Raw genomic sequence first — 17678 nt, forward strand, 5'->3', positions numbered from 1 at the left:
TTGCTTGTAGCCTGGATGGTGGACAGGAGAGGTTATTACAGCAATATCTCCTTCCATCATTTCTTTTAAATACTTAGTAAAAGCAGCACAATAGCATATTTTTAATATGCAGAGGCTGCTTCTGTTTGAGGATCCAAATGCCTGAATGAACAACTGAAAAAAATCAGATTATGTGCTTGGTGAGGAGATAGGAGGATAGATTAGGAAGGCTCTACTTTAATGAATGATCAGCATGAAACATATTAGATATTTCAGACTGATTTTTTTAAAAATTGTATGCTATTTAGACTAACTGCATATAAGTATAGGTTTCATCTTCCTGACAGGTCTTTGAAGATAACTTTGTCTATTACTCTGAGTACCCAGTAAGTAAATCATAAAATATTTTCAGATACGAAGTGGAACTTGGAAGATAATACCCCTTGCTACCCCTTTCCTAGTTATTGATGACAATTAAATTGTATTTGTAGTTTTCCGTTACAGGTACATCTCATTTCACCTTTACAGTTTTTCCTCCTATACAAAGCAATGTTTATTAAGCTGCTTTTAATGAGGCCATGGTTTCAAAAGCACTAGAGAGAAATGTTAATTGTACCTGTTAGAGCAATTTGTAACTTAGATGGTTCAGCTAAACTCCATTTATTTCTCTTTAGGGATGATCAAGAAGTTTGTGAAGAAAGAAATATCTGTAAGATTTATGAAATCCTTGTAATGCATGACAACTCCTCCCTTCTGTAATCATTTACTAGCAACATGGCAAACTGTAGCAACAAATCACAACCAGGCAGAGAAAAGAAAGTAAAAAAAAAAAAGATCTATAGGGAAAATATTCTTGGGATTCATAGACTTTTCTCATTAAACATCTTGATCTTAATTGCTTACAACTTGGCCACAGTTCAAACACTTGGTGTGATTTTTTTCTTATGAAGGTTACCTCTTCTTTTTCTCCCCTTAGCTATTTTAGCTGAAACAGGTCAGCTGTGTCTGAGAGCATCATTAAGGAAAACCATATTGGTTTGCTCCCCAAAAGAAAATTCTTCGGGCATTATATTGAAAATTCATGTTTTCTACGTGTCTTCATTACCTGAACAGATCTGGCACAGAGAATCAAGAGAAGAGCCAGGAAGAGGGGAGAGTAGGACCTTTTGGGCAAGAAGAGGATGAACTGAGGTGTGGTGATTGATCTGAAAAGAAGCTGCATTACCAGAAACTTGGGAATCGTTTGCTAAGAGAGAGGGGCAGGAGAAAGGGCTAAAGAAGGACAGGCATGAAAACTGCAAAAGGTCTGTATGAAGGGAAAACAGCAGTGTGAGAGAAATGCATTGGAAAATTGCCTAAGCTTTACATGGCAAAAGACCCAAGAAAAAACTGGGCTGTAAGGAAAGGGAATAGCATGTTAGGGATTCAGGACCTTCTAGAAAAGAAGACTCAGATTAGGTCAATAAGGAAAGGGAAAATGAAGCGGCTGCTGGGGAAAGAAATAGTGATGCGGCTAGGAACAAGGATAAGAACAAAGAACATGGGGAAAAAAGCATCATGCTTGAGTGAAATGGACAGGAAGGAATATGGGATCCTGAACCTTTACAGTTCTCTGCTCTTAGCAAACGTCTTTGAAACCTGCTGGTCACATGTGCCTCCCAAGTTTTTTCTGGTCCCCAGGAAGCATGTACATACTGTGCTGGACACCTGGTCTGATGACCCAGCTACCAGGGCGCAGACTGGTGGGCTTAATGGTTGTCATTCTTCTGAGGAAATACTTGGGTACAGACATAATGTCAGATATACAATTTTTCCCACAGAGAAATCTAGATAATGGTATATAAAATTGAGTCAACAGTGTTAAGGATGTAAGCTCACATAAATATCGGAAACAAACATTTGACAGTTGCTTCTGCAACATAGTGATGCCGCTCATTACATAGAGAAATGCTATATTCTTACAAGGTCCCATTCCACTCCTCTCACTACTCCACCGTCCTCATGATGAAACAAGTGTCCTATCCATAAGACAAAGCACTGTCAAGTTTTGAGGGAACTAGGGTTTGGATGGGGTGTGTGTAATGCATAAAAAGGGAACTGCAAGAACAAGAAGGTCCTGTAACATGGAGAAGACACCTGAGTGCTGCTTGAAAGTAACGAGTTCTCTTTCTGTCACAATTTCTGTAAAGGCTGGAAAGGACATTTAAACTGTATTGGTGACTAATTGCAAGCATTGATCTTTCACTATCAGCAGTCAGCAGCAGTATCTCTTGATCACACAAAGTACTGATGAACCTGGGTTTTGAATTTGCCAGCTCAAAATACTGGATTTGTTTCTTTAACCATAATTCTTATTTACCTTAGGCTTCCATGTGACCCATTTATCTCAAGAGGTGTTAAAAAGGTATTTATCTTCTTTTTAAACCAGGTAAATAAAGTAGATTAAAGCAGGTAAGCAAGCAGGAACTGATATCTGACTGATAGATCTCAATCCTCTTGCAGGCTCAGTGAAGTCAGCATGTCATATTCAGCAGCAGCATGAGAGAGGAAGGGTTAAAAGGAATAACCTCCCTTTGCTATTGTGAAAAAACAGTCCTCAAAGCCAGAAAAATCAGTAGCAGAAGAAAAATCACAAGCCTCAGACTTCTCTGAAGGAAAAAACCTATTTTGGTGCCAAGGATAAATCATATCCCAAACATGTATCTTTCACTAGATGAAATCCTAACAAGCTAGCACTACAGACAGAGAACTTACTTATTGTATACATCCACACCCGACTGTCAGTTCATACTAATGTCGTTGATGCAGGCATCTGGCACTGACAGCAGAAAGCACAAATAGTGTGTTTGATAAATGAGGAACGTGTGCAGTAAGATGGGAGACTAACATGCCATAGCATGCAGATTTAAATAACTGCTTAGCTTGCGCAGCATGAACGTGAATCGTGCATTGGCCTCCAGGAGAGACAAAAAATCCCTCCTCTTTTACCTAGCGACACATCTGTGAGTGGAACCGTTAGAGAGAGAGATATCTGTATCACCACCCGCCTTAAGAAAGAGCCAATACATTTGGAATGACCTTGGGACACCGAGGTTTTCTCCTTTAGATCTGCATATTGCCTGAAGCACTCAAACTGTGGCAGGATTAGGGCCTCAGGAAAAAAAAACCACCAGGAAATTAATAACTTTGCATTCAGACAAGGATTTGGGTAGTGCCTTCGATATGCCTGTGTTCACATACCAAAGACAGAAAGAAAACACAGAATGAATAGCTGCAAAAAAAGGTTACTATCTACCCTGTAGGTCTTGTGACTATTGCATGCAGACCTAGCTGGACAGAGACTGGGCAGACAATTTCAATCCTGACATCTCTTAGCTGGCACGCTCAACTTTTTGACTTCAAACATTGTCTTCTCGAGTAATTTGTGTACGTATTTATGTAGCAGTATTTGAAGTAAAGCAATACTCCAACTAATACAGCTATCGTGACCTTTGCTTTGCACATTAATTTTCATTTAATCTGTCTCTGAAGCAACATAAGAGAGGAAGCATTCTTTAAAGGTTTAAGTAACTAATTCACATTTAGAATTTCAAGGGATCTAGGTCTGTCACTCAGTGACATCAAGGAGACCCACAGCTGCAGTCAAATGCTAGAGTATGTTACCTCTCTGTTCTGTCAAAGACCTGTAAGAGACAAAGGAAATGTTAATTTTAAGTTAATAAAGAAACAGAAAGAAAAAGGCAGTGTGAAATCCTGCAGGTTTCCTGACTCTCCAACTTTCAACGTCTTGCAACATTTATAAGGTTTATGAGGATCTTGAGTCTGTCCTTCGAGTTTCTGGAGCTCCTGTTTCTTAGTCTTGTAAAACCCTATAGCTCTTAAAGGCCTCCACAGCTCTGGATACACTTTAGCAATAGCACTTCATGAAATTTGAGGGGCAGACCATAAGTTCTTTTTTCTCCTATATTTCTTGTCATGTTACTGGAAGTCTACACTGGATCACAACTCCCTGAAACAATACCTCAGTACCTCAGCCTTGGCCATATTGACTACCATCAGTGGTCCACCCTGACCTCCAGTCGGGAGATTTGGAGACACACCATACATAACGCTGCTGTCTCCTTTAAGAGCACATGTAGAATCAGTCTTGAAGAGAAAAGAAAACGCAGAAAGAACCGTGCCTCAACTATACCACCCAAGGAGACCTTCCACTGTGCTCTTTGCAACCAGTCTTGCCTACCCCACATTGGCCTTTTCAGCCATCAGCGCGCTTGCAGTAAGTGTGGGTAAAGCCCTTCCCAAATCTTTGTCTGCGAAGCCAAGCCATGATGATGATGACACTGGATCACAGGTTTTTACCTCATCCAATGTTTAAACTATGAAAGCTTTCTTTCCTTAGTGCTCTCCTTGTCAGGCAGAAATACTGAAGGGTGAGGCAGATTTTTTTAAATGCACTTTCATAAAATTTTTGCTGCCTCCTCTCCCCCCCTTTTTCTTTTAAATTAATGGGTGAATTTAAAGAGGCAAAAGACTTGGACAGTGTTTGTTAAACTGCTGTCAGATTTACTAGCAAATAATTGCATGAATAATTCCCTTTATAGAAAGTTATATCAGTGGTAACAGTAGAGTTCAGACAACTGAGGGCATTGCTCTAGCTACATTTGAATGATACTGTGTGAGGGTGACTCTGGTAGCTTGGGACTAATAAATAAGCTGACCATATCTATTTTGAATAAAAACATTACAGAGTGCCACATTCCAGCAAATCTATTTTGGCTCAAATAAGTGTCAGAAGTGTTTAAAAAGCCAGCAAAACATCCGGAATTTGAATGTGCAATATGTTCCTTCCTTCATTCTTGAAGACCACAGAGTGGTTTGCACTAAGAAACACCCAGTGAAGAGACGAGAAAGATGTGTCTCTCTCAGGTGCAAATAGCTAACAAAAGCTTGCTTTTGTGCCAAAGTCCTGGCAACAGATAATTGTTTTGTTTAACTACAGTAATCTTGATTCAAAGATTACCCCAGCGAGAACATCCAATATTTAAAATGCAGATTGCTCAAAAGCTCAGCAGCAGCAATTTATGATCTACAGTTACATAAAAATGTTATGGGTCAGAATTAAAACTCAAGGTAGTCATTACCTTTCAATGCTCCCTCTTTCTGAATGCTCCCTTTCAGAGTAAATATGGAAGGCTACTCAAGCAGATGCAACCCCAATTACGGAGATGACAGAAAGCCCAGTAGTATCATGGCAGATTTTAGAAAACTTGAAGGAAACTACATCTGCTCTGCTTCCAAATAAATGCAGTGATAAACTTTTATTTCTCGTTTCAGGCAGGGGCAGTGTGAATCTCTGTTTGCAGCTTGTTATTAACACTGCATTCTAATTCTGATTCTCACTGTAACTGGGGATGGCTGACTTCTAGCTTTCAAGCTGTGAGCAGCTTGTTAGGACACTTAGAATCATGGAATCATTTTGGTTGGAAGAGACCTTTACAATCATCAAGTCCAGCCATTAACCCAGCACTGCCAGGTTACCACTAAACCATGTCCCTCAGCACCACGTCTGCACATCTTTTAAATACCTCCAGGGATGGGGACTCCACCACCCCCCTGGGCAGTCAGTTCCAGTGCTTGACTACCCTTTCTGTAAATAAACTTTTCCTAATACCTAGCTTAAATCTCTTCAGGTGCAAAACTTGAGGCCATTTTTCTCTCATCCTGTCGCTTGTTACTTGGAAGAAGAGACTGACCCTCACTTTACAACAGCCTCCTTTCAGGGAGTTGTAGAGAGTCTCCTCTCAGCCTCCTTTTCTCCAGACTAAACAACCTCAGTTCCCTCAGCTGCTCCTCATAAGACTTGCTCTCCAGACCCTTCACCAGCTTCATTACCCTTTTTTGGATGTGCTCCAGAACCTTAATGTTCTTCTTGTAGTGAGGGGCCGAGAAATTAGTACAGCAATTGAAGTGTGGCCTCTCCAGTGCTGAGTACAGGGGGTCGGTCAATCACTTCCCTACTCCTGCTGGCCACACTATTTCTGATATAAGCCAGGATGCCACTGGCCTTCTTGGCCACTTGGGCACACTGCTGGCTCATATTGGGCTGGCCGTTGACCTACATCCCCAGGTCATTTTCAGATGGGCCACTCTTCCCCAAGCCTGTAGTATTGCAGGGGTTTGCTGTGACCCAAGTGCAGGATTAGGCACTTGGCTTTCTTGAACCTGATTCAATTGGCCTCAGCCCATCGATCCAGCCTGTCCAGACCCCTCTGTAGTGCAGATCGACACATCTGTCTAACTTGGTGACATCTGTGAATACTGAGGGTGTTCTTGATCCCCTAGCCCAGATCATTGATAAAGATGTTAAACATGACAGGCCTCAATACTGAGCCCTGGAGAACACCACTGGTGACTGGCCAACAACTAGATTTAACTACATTCACCACCACTCTTTGGGCCTGGCCATCCAGCCAGGGCCCAAACAGATCACTGCCAAACCGTAAGAACTTCAGCCTTCCCAGCCTAATTTTATAGCTTGGAATTAGTACTTGCTGTTTGGTTGCCACAGGAAAAGATTGAAGCTCCAAACTATTTTGGCAGCGGCAGCAAATTACTGCTAGCCACCACCCTGCCCCTACACATTCTCCTCCACAATATGAGGGGCACATATGTACTCATATGGCACAGAGATCTCCCATATTCAGACCTCTCCCACTACTGGGTGAAAATAGGTGATCCACATGACCATAAAGGTTGGACACTTCAGGTGAATGGATTATAAAGAAAAGTGATAAAGCCCACAAAGTTTATGTTACTTTGTCACCACACCCATCTCCTTTGTAAACACTGAAGCGCAGCATTATTAAAGCCTCTGAAAATTGAGAAATGCAGGTAGTTTCCTCTAAAATCAGCAAAGAGTATAAGCCACCACATTGCTTCACAATCAGAAGTGTTTTGGAAAACAGAAAGACATTTGGAAGACTGCTACCTCCACAACTTCAATGTAACTTCTATCAGGTTATAAAATATTTTATAAGAAAGTATGTTTTCCTATTTTCTTCATTATCTTAGTATTTCCAAACTCCTGCTATTTCAGCCTCTTTGCAACTATACAGCTGCACACTCCACACACCAACCTAAAAACATTTTCAACAGAAAAAAACCCCAAAAGCCTCAATGAGCCAACCACATCTCTTCCAAGAAGCTGAATTGACAAGTTTATTTCCTAGGACCCAGCTGAGCAGGATACTTCAGGATGTATTAAAGCAAGCATGAGAATAACCCCAGAGAGTTCAATGGGACTAGCCACATCTTCTAGATTGTGCACACAATTAATATGATGCTTTTTTATTCCAGTCTGTTTAGGGTCCAGAAACAACAAAATGTACAAGCTTCCCAGATGACCTCTTGAAGACTTCAGGCAAAGGAACTAAACTTCAAGAAATACAGCACCTTTGAAATGGCTTATGCTTACAGGAGTATAAAAAAGTCAGTTACACACTACTGAAAAATAGCTCAGGATTATTTTTTTCATCTAGTGTAACCTCTTCAAATCAAGTTCCAATTTCATGCTATCAAAATATATTTTATAGCTCTTTCCAGTTCTGTCCACATGGAATACAACCATCTGCTAACAGAAGAGAAGATATTAAAGCAAGTAATGGTACAACTGTATCTCTAGAAGTAAGATATTCCACTGAAAGTTTTTACTTGGAGGGCTCTACAGAACGCACCAGACTTCTAAATAACTTCAGGGTTGATGCCCCCGCTCAGCAGGCTAACCTAGTAAACTAGTCTCAAGCATCAATTATTGATAAACAACCTTACCCAAAGCTCTTCCTCTTGTTTTAGCCTATTTTCATATTCACATTGATCTTGAGGTGGTATTACAAATAGCTTGTCTTGTGGGTAACATAAAAGTTGGGGAGCAAAGTAACATTTCTGTAATTTTTGAATTTCTCTCATGGCTCATATCCTCCCTTTCATGTTACTCCCAACTTTGACTTCACCACTCTTGAGCAGAAGTAAGTGAACCAGCACTGTTTTTCTGGAATCAATGGATTTGGATGAGTGATTTTCAGCCTTTGCATCATGGTCATAACATAACTTTTGCGAAAAGCAAAGAAAACTTCACAACAATTTTTTTCACACCACTGCTGGAAAACTATGCGAGACATGCAAATTGGAAAAAATCTAAACCTACTGGGGGATAGATATAATCTAACAACATCATAATGAATTAGAAAGAGAGCCTACTGGATTCCTCCTTATTTCTTCTCGCAGACACTGCAGGACCACCACCCTATATGTTTCCCAGTGTTTAATTCCCTTTTCCTTCCTTCTTTCTGACTCCACAAGTCCCAGGTTCTTTGACCTCCTTAAGTTTCTGTAGGATAACAGATTCATTGCCAGGAAGGCAAGAACAATAAATCCAGATTTGTTACTGAGCACAAGGAAGACAGCAGGGTTTATTCAGAGAGAGAATGACATGAAGAGACCGACTGGCAGGTACTGCCTATGCAGCTACAAACCTGCAATTTCCAACTAAGTTCTGTATCCTCCTGTACTGAGCTCTATCCAAATAACACTGAAAAGAAATACCTGCCTTGAACAACTTGCAATTTAAAGCACAACAGAGCTTTTCATCACGTGGTCTTGTCCTCACAAACCTGAAAAGATTTCTACAAGATTCTCAGTGAAATTGAGACTGACTCCATCCCTGGGACATATAGGAGAATGGGGATGGGAGTCTCCTCTGAAATGAAAGTCTCACTGGGAACTTTACTTGTCTCAAGGCAGGGGTTCTTTTTTGTAATGAGATTTCTCTCAGAGAAAGTAGAGTATACAGAATATGGTATTAACTGTGATGATAGACTGGGTTTGGTCATCCATCATCTTCCAAAGAAAAAGAAGAAATAAATGAAAACAGTAAATTCTAGTTCTCTTCAGGTTACAAGATCGCCTGCCTTTCTTTTTTCCACATGGGAGTTGTCTGCCCAGATGCTGATCTATCTCCACCTTTCTGGATGTGAACCTTGAGTGACTGTCCAGTAGGCCTGCCATACTGCATGCAAACCTGTCACTCCATTCTTGATAGTTAAGTAAACAGATATATATACTGTAATAAAAAAAAATAATTCTGTGTCTCAGAGAAGAACAGAATAAACAAATATCTGACATTATTCTTCTAAGTATTAAACTCTTCCAAGGCTTTGAAGTTTGACAGTGCTATTTCACAAATTCCTATGAGGCTGCTTTACTGCTAGAAATAGAACTGCTAGGCTAGAAATCTGCCTGAAACTGAGGAGGAAAATAAGAGAAAGATCCCCCAAACAGAGAAGAAGTATTTTAGTCTGACTGGTGAGTATTCCTGTTTCCTTCTGTCACAAGTTTTCTGTATCTTGCAAAAATGGAGTGTATATGATACCTCCCAAAACAAATGGAAATAACCCAATCCCAAATCCATTGTGAAAACATTATGTGCTCTCCTTGACTTTCCAAATAACCTCCTGTATCTTCAGTGAATTTTATCAAAGTTTGTATAAAGCCTTAGCTCATTTTTCAAGCCATGATTTGCCATCTCTGCATTTCTTAACAAATTTTCTCTTTCCCATTCTTTTAAATAATGTCTTGCCCATGTAGCAGGACTGGCAAAGAGACAAAAGAATTCCTGTAAGAACAAGTAAACCCTGCTTTCATGCGACATAGAAATGCTTACACTTCATTAACCTTTATTATAAACTAGTCACTGGAAAAGTTACTTTGCTAGAATCCACACTATGGCTTCACTCTACAAACCATGAAATGTCAAAATGCTAAATTACAGGAAAATACTGCTCACCTCCTTATGAACCCAAGATTAATGATACGGTGCAAAAGGGAATAGCAGTGCTCCGAGGAGCATAACAGGTCACGATCACTTCTAAAACAGCTCATCAAGAACAGGCAGCAAAACATCACAGATGGTTCCCAGAACTAAAGCCCCCACTTCTCAACCTACCCATCACTGAGACATCGTATTCAACCAGCAGAGTTGCCTCCTGCCCGCATTGTTTGAGAATACTCATGGCTTCAGCATGTGTTGTTCCGAGCAGTCGGATCCCATCAACACTCAGCAGCCTGTCCCCGGGTTTGATTGTGCCCTCTCTGAAGGGATATTAAAGGAACGATCTTTATTAATACAAGATAAATTGATTTGGATATAATACCGTTTTAATGCAAAGCGATTCTCTTGCACCCTCTCTGACATCCATCCCTCTCGCCTTTACACTTACCATTTACTTTGATGGTGAGAATGTTTGGAGGGCGCAGTGGAAAGGAAATTGCTTTAATTGGAAAGTCAGTGACTGGAAAACAGCTTAACACATAGCTAAATAATCAAGTCACGTTAAATTGCAACTAAGTACAGCTTCTGCTTCAACATATGCTTCCTTTCTGCCTTGTCCACACAACTCCTCTTTCATACACACATAAACACCTCCTCCCCTGATATTTTCTTAAAAATAAATACGAGGTGCAAACACATTGCTGCAGAAACAGATTGCAACATATGAATGTCCATTTACTGATTTTATTCAAACATATCCCTTACTTGTATAATTCCATTTTTCTTCCTACTTAAAAATAATTCGGCTATAAATGTACACTGTCTCCCAGATGTATCTCATGTCTTCAGAATTATAATAGAAATGAAGTACTAATGTTGTCAGCTCAAGAACTGAGGAGAAATAAGGAAGCAAGGGGGATGATGGTGGGAAGAAAGGGAGGGACAGAAGACAAATGGTCACCTGAAACACTTGCGTCTCAATTAAACATTAAACATTTGCTTCTCAATTAACATTTCCAAGGTCTGAAATGTCAACGCAGGCTACAGAAAATCGGTCTGCTTTAAAGAAATTGCTCTTTAAGTTTCTTTAATGGTTTAAGGATACGAATATAATTTTTGAAAATATAATTCATACATATAAAGTGAATATTCTTTCTTTATACAGATATAAGGTGGTATCACACACAATTATGTTCTTTGGGTCAAAACATACATCTGTACTCAGAAGTTGTCCTGGGAAAGTTATGTGTTAACTCACATGCGGATATGTACAACCACCTTAAAAGGATAATACAACAACACTCAAACACATGACAGTATTTTCTGAAGTGCAAGAAAAAACGTTTGTAGTGTTAGAGCACAAATAAGAGCTACACCAGCTCTCTGAAGGCCACAAAAAGTTGTGTTTTGACCTACTGCAGGAATTTCTTCTATTTTAGGTCAATTTTTGAAAGTATTTAATGGGAAAGTCTTCAAACACACAACATACTAAATTTAAGTTCACACACACCACGATGTGCTGAGCCTCCATGATTGCCTATTACTCTTGTTATTATTATCACAATTAAATGCATAAACCACTAATCTCAAAGGAATGGGATGAATATATCTAACACACTCCAAATTCTAACTTCTGTCCCAAATAATTTGCTTTTCTCCATTTCTCTTTCACATGCACTCCAGAGAAAGATGAATTGTACCTGTCAGCAGGCCCTCCAGGTCTAACACATGTTATTACAACAGGACGAGATTTATTTCTGTCATCATGTGCTCCACCTAGAAAGGGAAAAGCACACCTTCATTTTATGCTTCACCTTCATTTCCAAAAGGCAAGCCTAAATCTTGCAGCATGCACACTTACAGATAGGCTAAAGGAATAAAAAATTAGCCAAGCTATTAATAAGAACTTCCAATGAATTTTATTTTAAATAAAATTGACCTACTGTATGGTATAGATTACTCTTTATGAAATATTTCTATAGACTGATTTTTAATAAATGTATATTCTTTTCTTAGAATCTCTACTCTGCAAATCTGATCTCAGTGTGAAAACCTACTGTTCTGCAATGTTTGCTGCACAGAGGGGAAAAAATATCCATACGTTATGTATACTCAGAATAATAAGTGGCCACTAAGGAATTTATATATCAAATAAAAAAACCCCAAAATAGTTTTCCCTGAAGAAATGAATAATTCATCACTGGGGTGTATGATTTGACAGTTGCATGTTTTCTTTTGTTCTCTAAGTCAGTGACAATATTTTTGTTGTACAGTTCAGACTATCAGCACAATTAAACAGATTTCACACCTAATTTATAGAAATACTGTATGTGAATCTTTTTTAAGAACTACAGTCTACCTGCTTATTTCAGTGGTAGCAGAATCTGGTCTTATGTGAAATGAAGTTTCGTGTCATGTTCTTCACATAGTTGATTAGTTACTGTTCTTCCATAAACAAAAATTAGAGCAGTTCATAAAAGCAGTACATGAATGTAGGGGAAAAGTAATATATAAATCACAGAGATTTTAAAAAACTGTAAGCCATAAATCTTGAAATGATTTCTTAGTGCCATAAAAATGTATTACCTTTTTCTGATTTAGAAAATACACAGTTCAAATTTAATAACTCACCTCTTATTACAAACCCAAAAGTGTTCCCCTCTTTATGTAAAGTAACTTCCACAGTTCTAAAGATGAGACCTGATCCTTGTACGGCTAAAAAAAAAATAAATTCCAAAACATAACTATTATTATAACTATTATTATTTTTCTAATTATACAGAGAGATTTGCACCTTTTCCATTTTAAGTTAGCTATTGTGTTCCTGGTCATAAAATTGGAATAACTCCACTACAGAACAGTCAGACTAAAGACCTCTAATTAAATACAAATCATCCTCTTTTTGAGAGAATTTTGGGCAGATGTTTTGCAGATTGCCAATGGTTTGGAAAAAGAGCCATAGGCGCATATATGGGATTTGAGCCTTACTGTTTAAATTGTAGCATAATTTTGCTTTTCTTATTGCTATAGAAGAGAGCTAGAAAAAATGGAAATACCCAGTGAGACATAAAAATTACAAATTAAATTCTTAAATCCACCTATGGAGTTGGTTGTTCAGCCATGAAAACATTCGTATGTATTACTTAAAGTCAAGACAGTTGAGATTTTCAGGGAGTACCTCTAATCGCAGATTACTAGAGTAAGATGAAAAAGTATTTTGTGTAATAAGGATTTGCTAGTTTTTTCCTTTTTCAAAAGGTAACATACTCGCTCGTCATCGGCAAGTGAGTAAAAAAACATTTGACTTCCAGTCAAGTCAGTAATTTCTCTGTAAGCCCTAGAGAAGTGGTGCACAGCTGGGTTAGGAGGTGAGAAACCTAGTGCACAAATAAACACATCTGGATGTGATAATCTACTTTACAGAATTCGAAACCACTGCTGTTAAGAGACCAGTGGCTAGTTCACTATTAGCTTTTACAGGAAAAACTGTGGTACGATGCACGAACGCCCTTCTCCAAAGGGAAGGGGACACTGGGCAAAATCACATGCACGCACCCGCCCAGCTTCCAGCGAGATACTGCAAACAGCACAGCACACCTAGATCGAAAAAAACCCCAAACCCTCTATAAAATAAATGTTCTGTGTGCAGAAGAACTAATGAAAATGTATGTCTCTTAATGCTCCTGCCTGCAATCGTCAGAGTCCCCCAGTCCCCCGTTCGGATAACCTGAGCAGTCAATGGACACCACAGGCTATGCAACTGTGGCGGCCTCTGCTGGGAGCTGTCTCTTAATGCTCCTGCCTGCAATCGTCAGAGTCCCCCAGCCCCCGTTTGGGATAACCTGAGCAGTCAATGGACACCACAGGCTATGCAACTGTGGAGGCGTCTGCTGGCAGCCACAAAAGGCCTCAGGAAGAAGTGGTGCCCCCTCAGTGCTGCATGCCTCTCTTTGGGGACTCCCCTGCTCAGAGACCCGATCTAGTGTTCATTTCCAAGAAATGTACTGTAATGCACTTTTTTTTGGAGTCTTTCGATCCCTGTTAAAAAAGGTTCTACAAGGAACAGAAGAAGCACCCAGTGAAAGCATGTAAATCTGACTTCCTCAGGAGAACAGGCGAAAGACAGCCCTCCAAAGCACTGCTGACTCCCCTGCTCAGAGACCCGATCTAGTGTTCATTTCCAAGAAATGTACTGTAATGCACTTTTTTTTGGAGTCTTTCGATCCCTGTTAAAAAAGGTTCTACAAGGAACAGAAGAAGCACCCAGTGAAAGCATGTAAATCTGACTTCCTCAGGAGAACAGGCGAAAGACAGCCCTCCAAAGCACTGCTCTATATTGCAGCAATTCCTGCTACAGCTTGACTGTGTTACTGAAGTCCATGCAGTCGTTTCCTTTTCAGGCAGAAACGTTTCACTGACTGAAAAGGACCAATTTACAGGGAGAAGACAGCTCTTCCTTTCATTCCTATCAAGAGAAAGGGGCCCTGCGTGTAGCTCAAGTGGAAGCCATGCTTCCTAGTCTGCTTGGTGTGCCATGTAACCTCCACTGGGGACAGGCAAAACTTGTAGCTCAGCAGCAAGGAATGGTACGCAGCATCTTTCCACTTGGGCAACAACCCTGCAGGTGGCTGTCCTTCCACTCCAGCCTCTGCTTGGAAGGGGAAAGAAGTCCTTTACCTTAAGCAGCAAGAAAAGGCGGACGCAAGGCAGACGTGGTTTGTGTGCCAGTTTAAAAAGCTGAGGTGACTCATGCTGAACACAGCAGCTGGATGCCTCTACCGTGAACACTGCCAGACAGGGAAGGAATCACTCAGGAGAGTGGGATTATTACTGCTAAGCCAGATTTAATCCATCATTATTGAAGTACTGACATTTCCCCACTCTGAAACCATGACAGTCATCTCTCTGAGGGGGCAACCATGAGAACAATGGTAGAATTTCATTATGTATGGGGCAGGGAAGGAGGTGCCAGGACTTAACCATGTGACCTACTGAAAAACTTCTGTGTGTAACAAAACCACCACGTCTAGCCTGTTCACTAGTTAATGCGAGCAACTAGACTGCTAATTATCTCCAACTTTTTAGATATGCTTGTATGAAGGGGTCAGAAATTCTGAGGACTTAAAGAAAAGGTAACTACTGCTACTATAATTTAGCACATAAAAATCCTGTTACCGTGGACAAGAGTGGCACATACGCCAAAAGTGGATGAAACGGAAGGAAGCCCACTCGAATAGGTGCAAAAGAACACTCATAAAACAACTACATCCCAGTAAAATAATTCTGAACTGAGCTGACCTCATTAACACAAATACCATGGTTTTGAACATAAAGTTCCCTTACCACAGCGAACGCTAATCAACAGAGACCATTCAAAACATATTAAGGTCATTGTCAGGAGGTCATAAAAGCAACCAAATATGTAATTAGACTAACTCTCCAGCTGCTAAAAAGCTGTGGGGAATTCATCCTCTTCTGAGCACCAAAGAGAGCGATGGATTTTTTGGCTTCTATTTTGATGAAAGCCTTTATTTTAAGAAGCAAGAACTTCCTAGCTGGCTCTGCAGATTTTTCTAGCCAAACACCAGCAAACCACATCATCTCCCCTCCAGTGAGTACCACTAAGGAGCACACAAAGGTGTGACTGGTGCAGCCCCCTTGGTGCCTGTCAGCCACCTGCCACTCACTCCTTCATTTTAGGTCCCAGGTTTCAAACTCACTCTAGCTTTCACTTCATACCTGATAGCCTTAATTCCCACTGATTTTCTCCTGTAGTCACACAGTCACAGACATAAGCACATAAAAAAAGGACAGCAAAGGAGAGACAAGGAAAACATTCAGTAGCACTCTGTGACTTTAGTGTCAGCACCAACTTGCGTTTTGAAGACAATGCTGCTCAGTGAGAAGCCCTTGTTTCAGTCACACAATTCTTGCAGGTTTATGTAAACCCCACGGCCTACTCCACCGGGTCTTCAGCCCTAAAGATGAGATGTTGCCTAAACATGGTGTTAAGACTGGAAAAGTCCCAAAGTGTGTTGTTTATCTGGAAGAGTGGGAAGACGCTGCAAGTGGAAAGAAGGCAGGAAAAGAGAGGCAGAACTCACAGATATTAATTGGCCTCATCTCCGAAGATCTTACTGTTACATCTTGTCCTGGAATCTACCTAATCTAATTCCTACTAGTCAAAATTGTGGAGGTTGACAACTCTGCTCTGTTGTTGGTGGGATTTATGCTCCCTGAACACCAGAGCATTTCTGGTGTTCACAAGCATCTCATCAACCTCCACAAGCATCTCATCTCTGAGAACATTTTCCTCTGCCACTTCTTTCATACTGTTCCCACACGCTGCAATAAGCCAGAGGAATTAAAATACAAGAAAACAACCACTATCAAAAATAAGGATCACCAACCATGCCCATCTCACTGCTGACATGTCTGCTATTACTTACAGACTGGAGGCAGCTCATACTCCACTTCCAAAACAACCCTCTCGCCAACGTTCTTAAGTAGGCTGATGATCTCATCATGGCGAAATTTGGTCAGGTTGATTCCATTCACAGATTTGATGTAGTCACCTACATCCAGCTGGTCACTCCTAGGAAAAAGTGCATATTCATTTTTTAAGGCCAGATCTGCTCGCCCAAACTAACTAAATCCTTTAAATTACCGTATAGTGATGGTAAGAAATATATTTTCCATTCATCTAGATTAAAATAAGTTGATCTTTCAAACAGAAAGTGGCATTTAAAATCTTAATCTAGTCTAGCTTGTTAAATATTAAATGAGCAGCATTATTGTGTTATGAATTTCTGATGAACAAAACCAGCTGTACAATAAAGGAGTTGGATGCTTTGACTGGTCTGTGCATAAGATTTGGGAAAACATCTTCCTCTTGTCCCCATCTTTCTCCCTCTCTTTGGGGAGTGTCCAAAACGACTTTTTTTCTGGACAATAGTTGCCTTCAAGCTAACACCAGAGCTACAGGAGATAGGTCACAGACCAAAAGCATATGTTTTTCTCAGTTACTTGATTTAGCGTAACCTTTCTCTTTTGATTTGTTTCACTCAGGAATAACAGCTTTTTTAATTTCCACTGTAGTAGTAAGCAAGGCAGCTATGACTTTAGACTCTTTTTAATCTTAAAGCCAGATGATAAACAATTTTTTAAAAAATTAAATTATGGTGGTGGTACGGTTAGTTTTCTCACATTATTTTTCCACATCAGTATTTTATGCTGCCTGTCTCAATTTGTTGATCAAGGACAAAACCAAAGAAAAATGAAATTAATATAATTTAGGAGAAACTTAATAAGTCTTATAATGACTTTCAAATATCTCATTGGTATTTTCCTAGTTTTTGTCAAAACTAGCCTTGAGGGAAGAGGGAGCCCAGCTGTTGCTGTTTCTCTCCAAGCATCTCCAGTCTGACGGGCTGCCATTATAGATGCATCTAGTTACATATTTGTTAGTGACCTTTCTGATGCGGTATGTATTTCTGAAGCAATCTCATCTTATAATGCATTTTGTGGCTTGAGATGTGGTTACCTAGCAGCGATTCCTCCTTGACGAAGGTTAGACACTCTTGGTTTCCCATCCTTGTCGATTCCACCCGATACTGTAAGCCCTAGGGTGGTGCCTTCTTTTTTCATTAATTCAACTATTGTTGAGCCCTTGAATTCCTCTGTGGAAAGAAAATTATTAGCATTATTAAAATTTAAGTGATAACACAGATGTTGCCTTTCTAAAATGTCATCTACTTCCCAAGAAAATCATTGTGTATGTTAATAAGAAATAACATGTACATCTGGAGATTCTTTATGTTACAATTCACAAGTTCTGTCTGCAAGGCTCTGCATATAGATAAATCTCAGACAT

General features: G+C 39.9%; 1 protein-coding gene across 1 annotated transcript in view; it reads right to left on the bottom strand.

Annotated features, from left to right (window-relative positions):
- Nucleotides 1–17678, bottom strand: part of GRIP1 (glutamate receptor interacting protein 1) — a gene marked incomplete at its 5' end in the record, with an annotated part of 110256 nt that overhangs the window by 66881 nt on the left and 25697 nt on the right. The window contains 5 exons of the mRNA XM_010145271.1: nucleotides 9980–10125; nucleotides 11506–11581; nucleotides 12437–12520; nucleotides 16255–16400; nucleotides 17349–17484. Coding sequence (XP_010143573.1) covers nucleotides 9980–10125; nucleotides 11506–11581; nucleotides 12437–12520; nucleotides 16255–16400; nucleotides 17349–17484 — 588 coding nt within the window. The remainder of the gene's footprint in view (nucleotides 1–9979; nucleotides 10126–11505; nucleotides 11582–12436; nucleotides 12521–16254; nucleotides 16401–17348; nucleotides 17485–17678) is intronic.

Source organism: Buceros rhinoceros, unplaced genomic scaffold (genome assembly GCF_000710305.1).
Source record: "Buceros rhinoceros silvestris isolate BGI_N320 unplaced genomic scaffold, ASM71030v1 scaffold460, whole genome shotgun sequence".
Taxonomy (NCBI): domain Eukaryota; kingdom Metazoa; phylum Chordata; class Aves; order Bucerotiformes; family Bucerotidae; genus Buceros; species Buceros rhinoceros.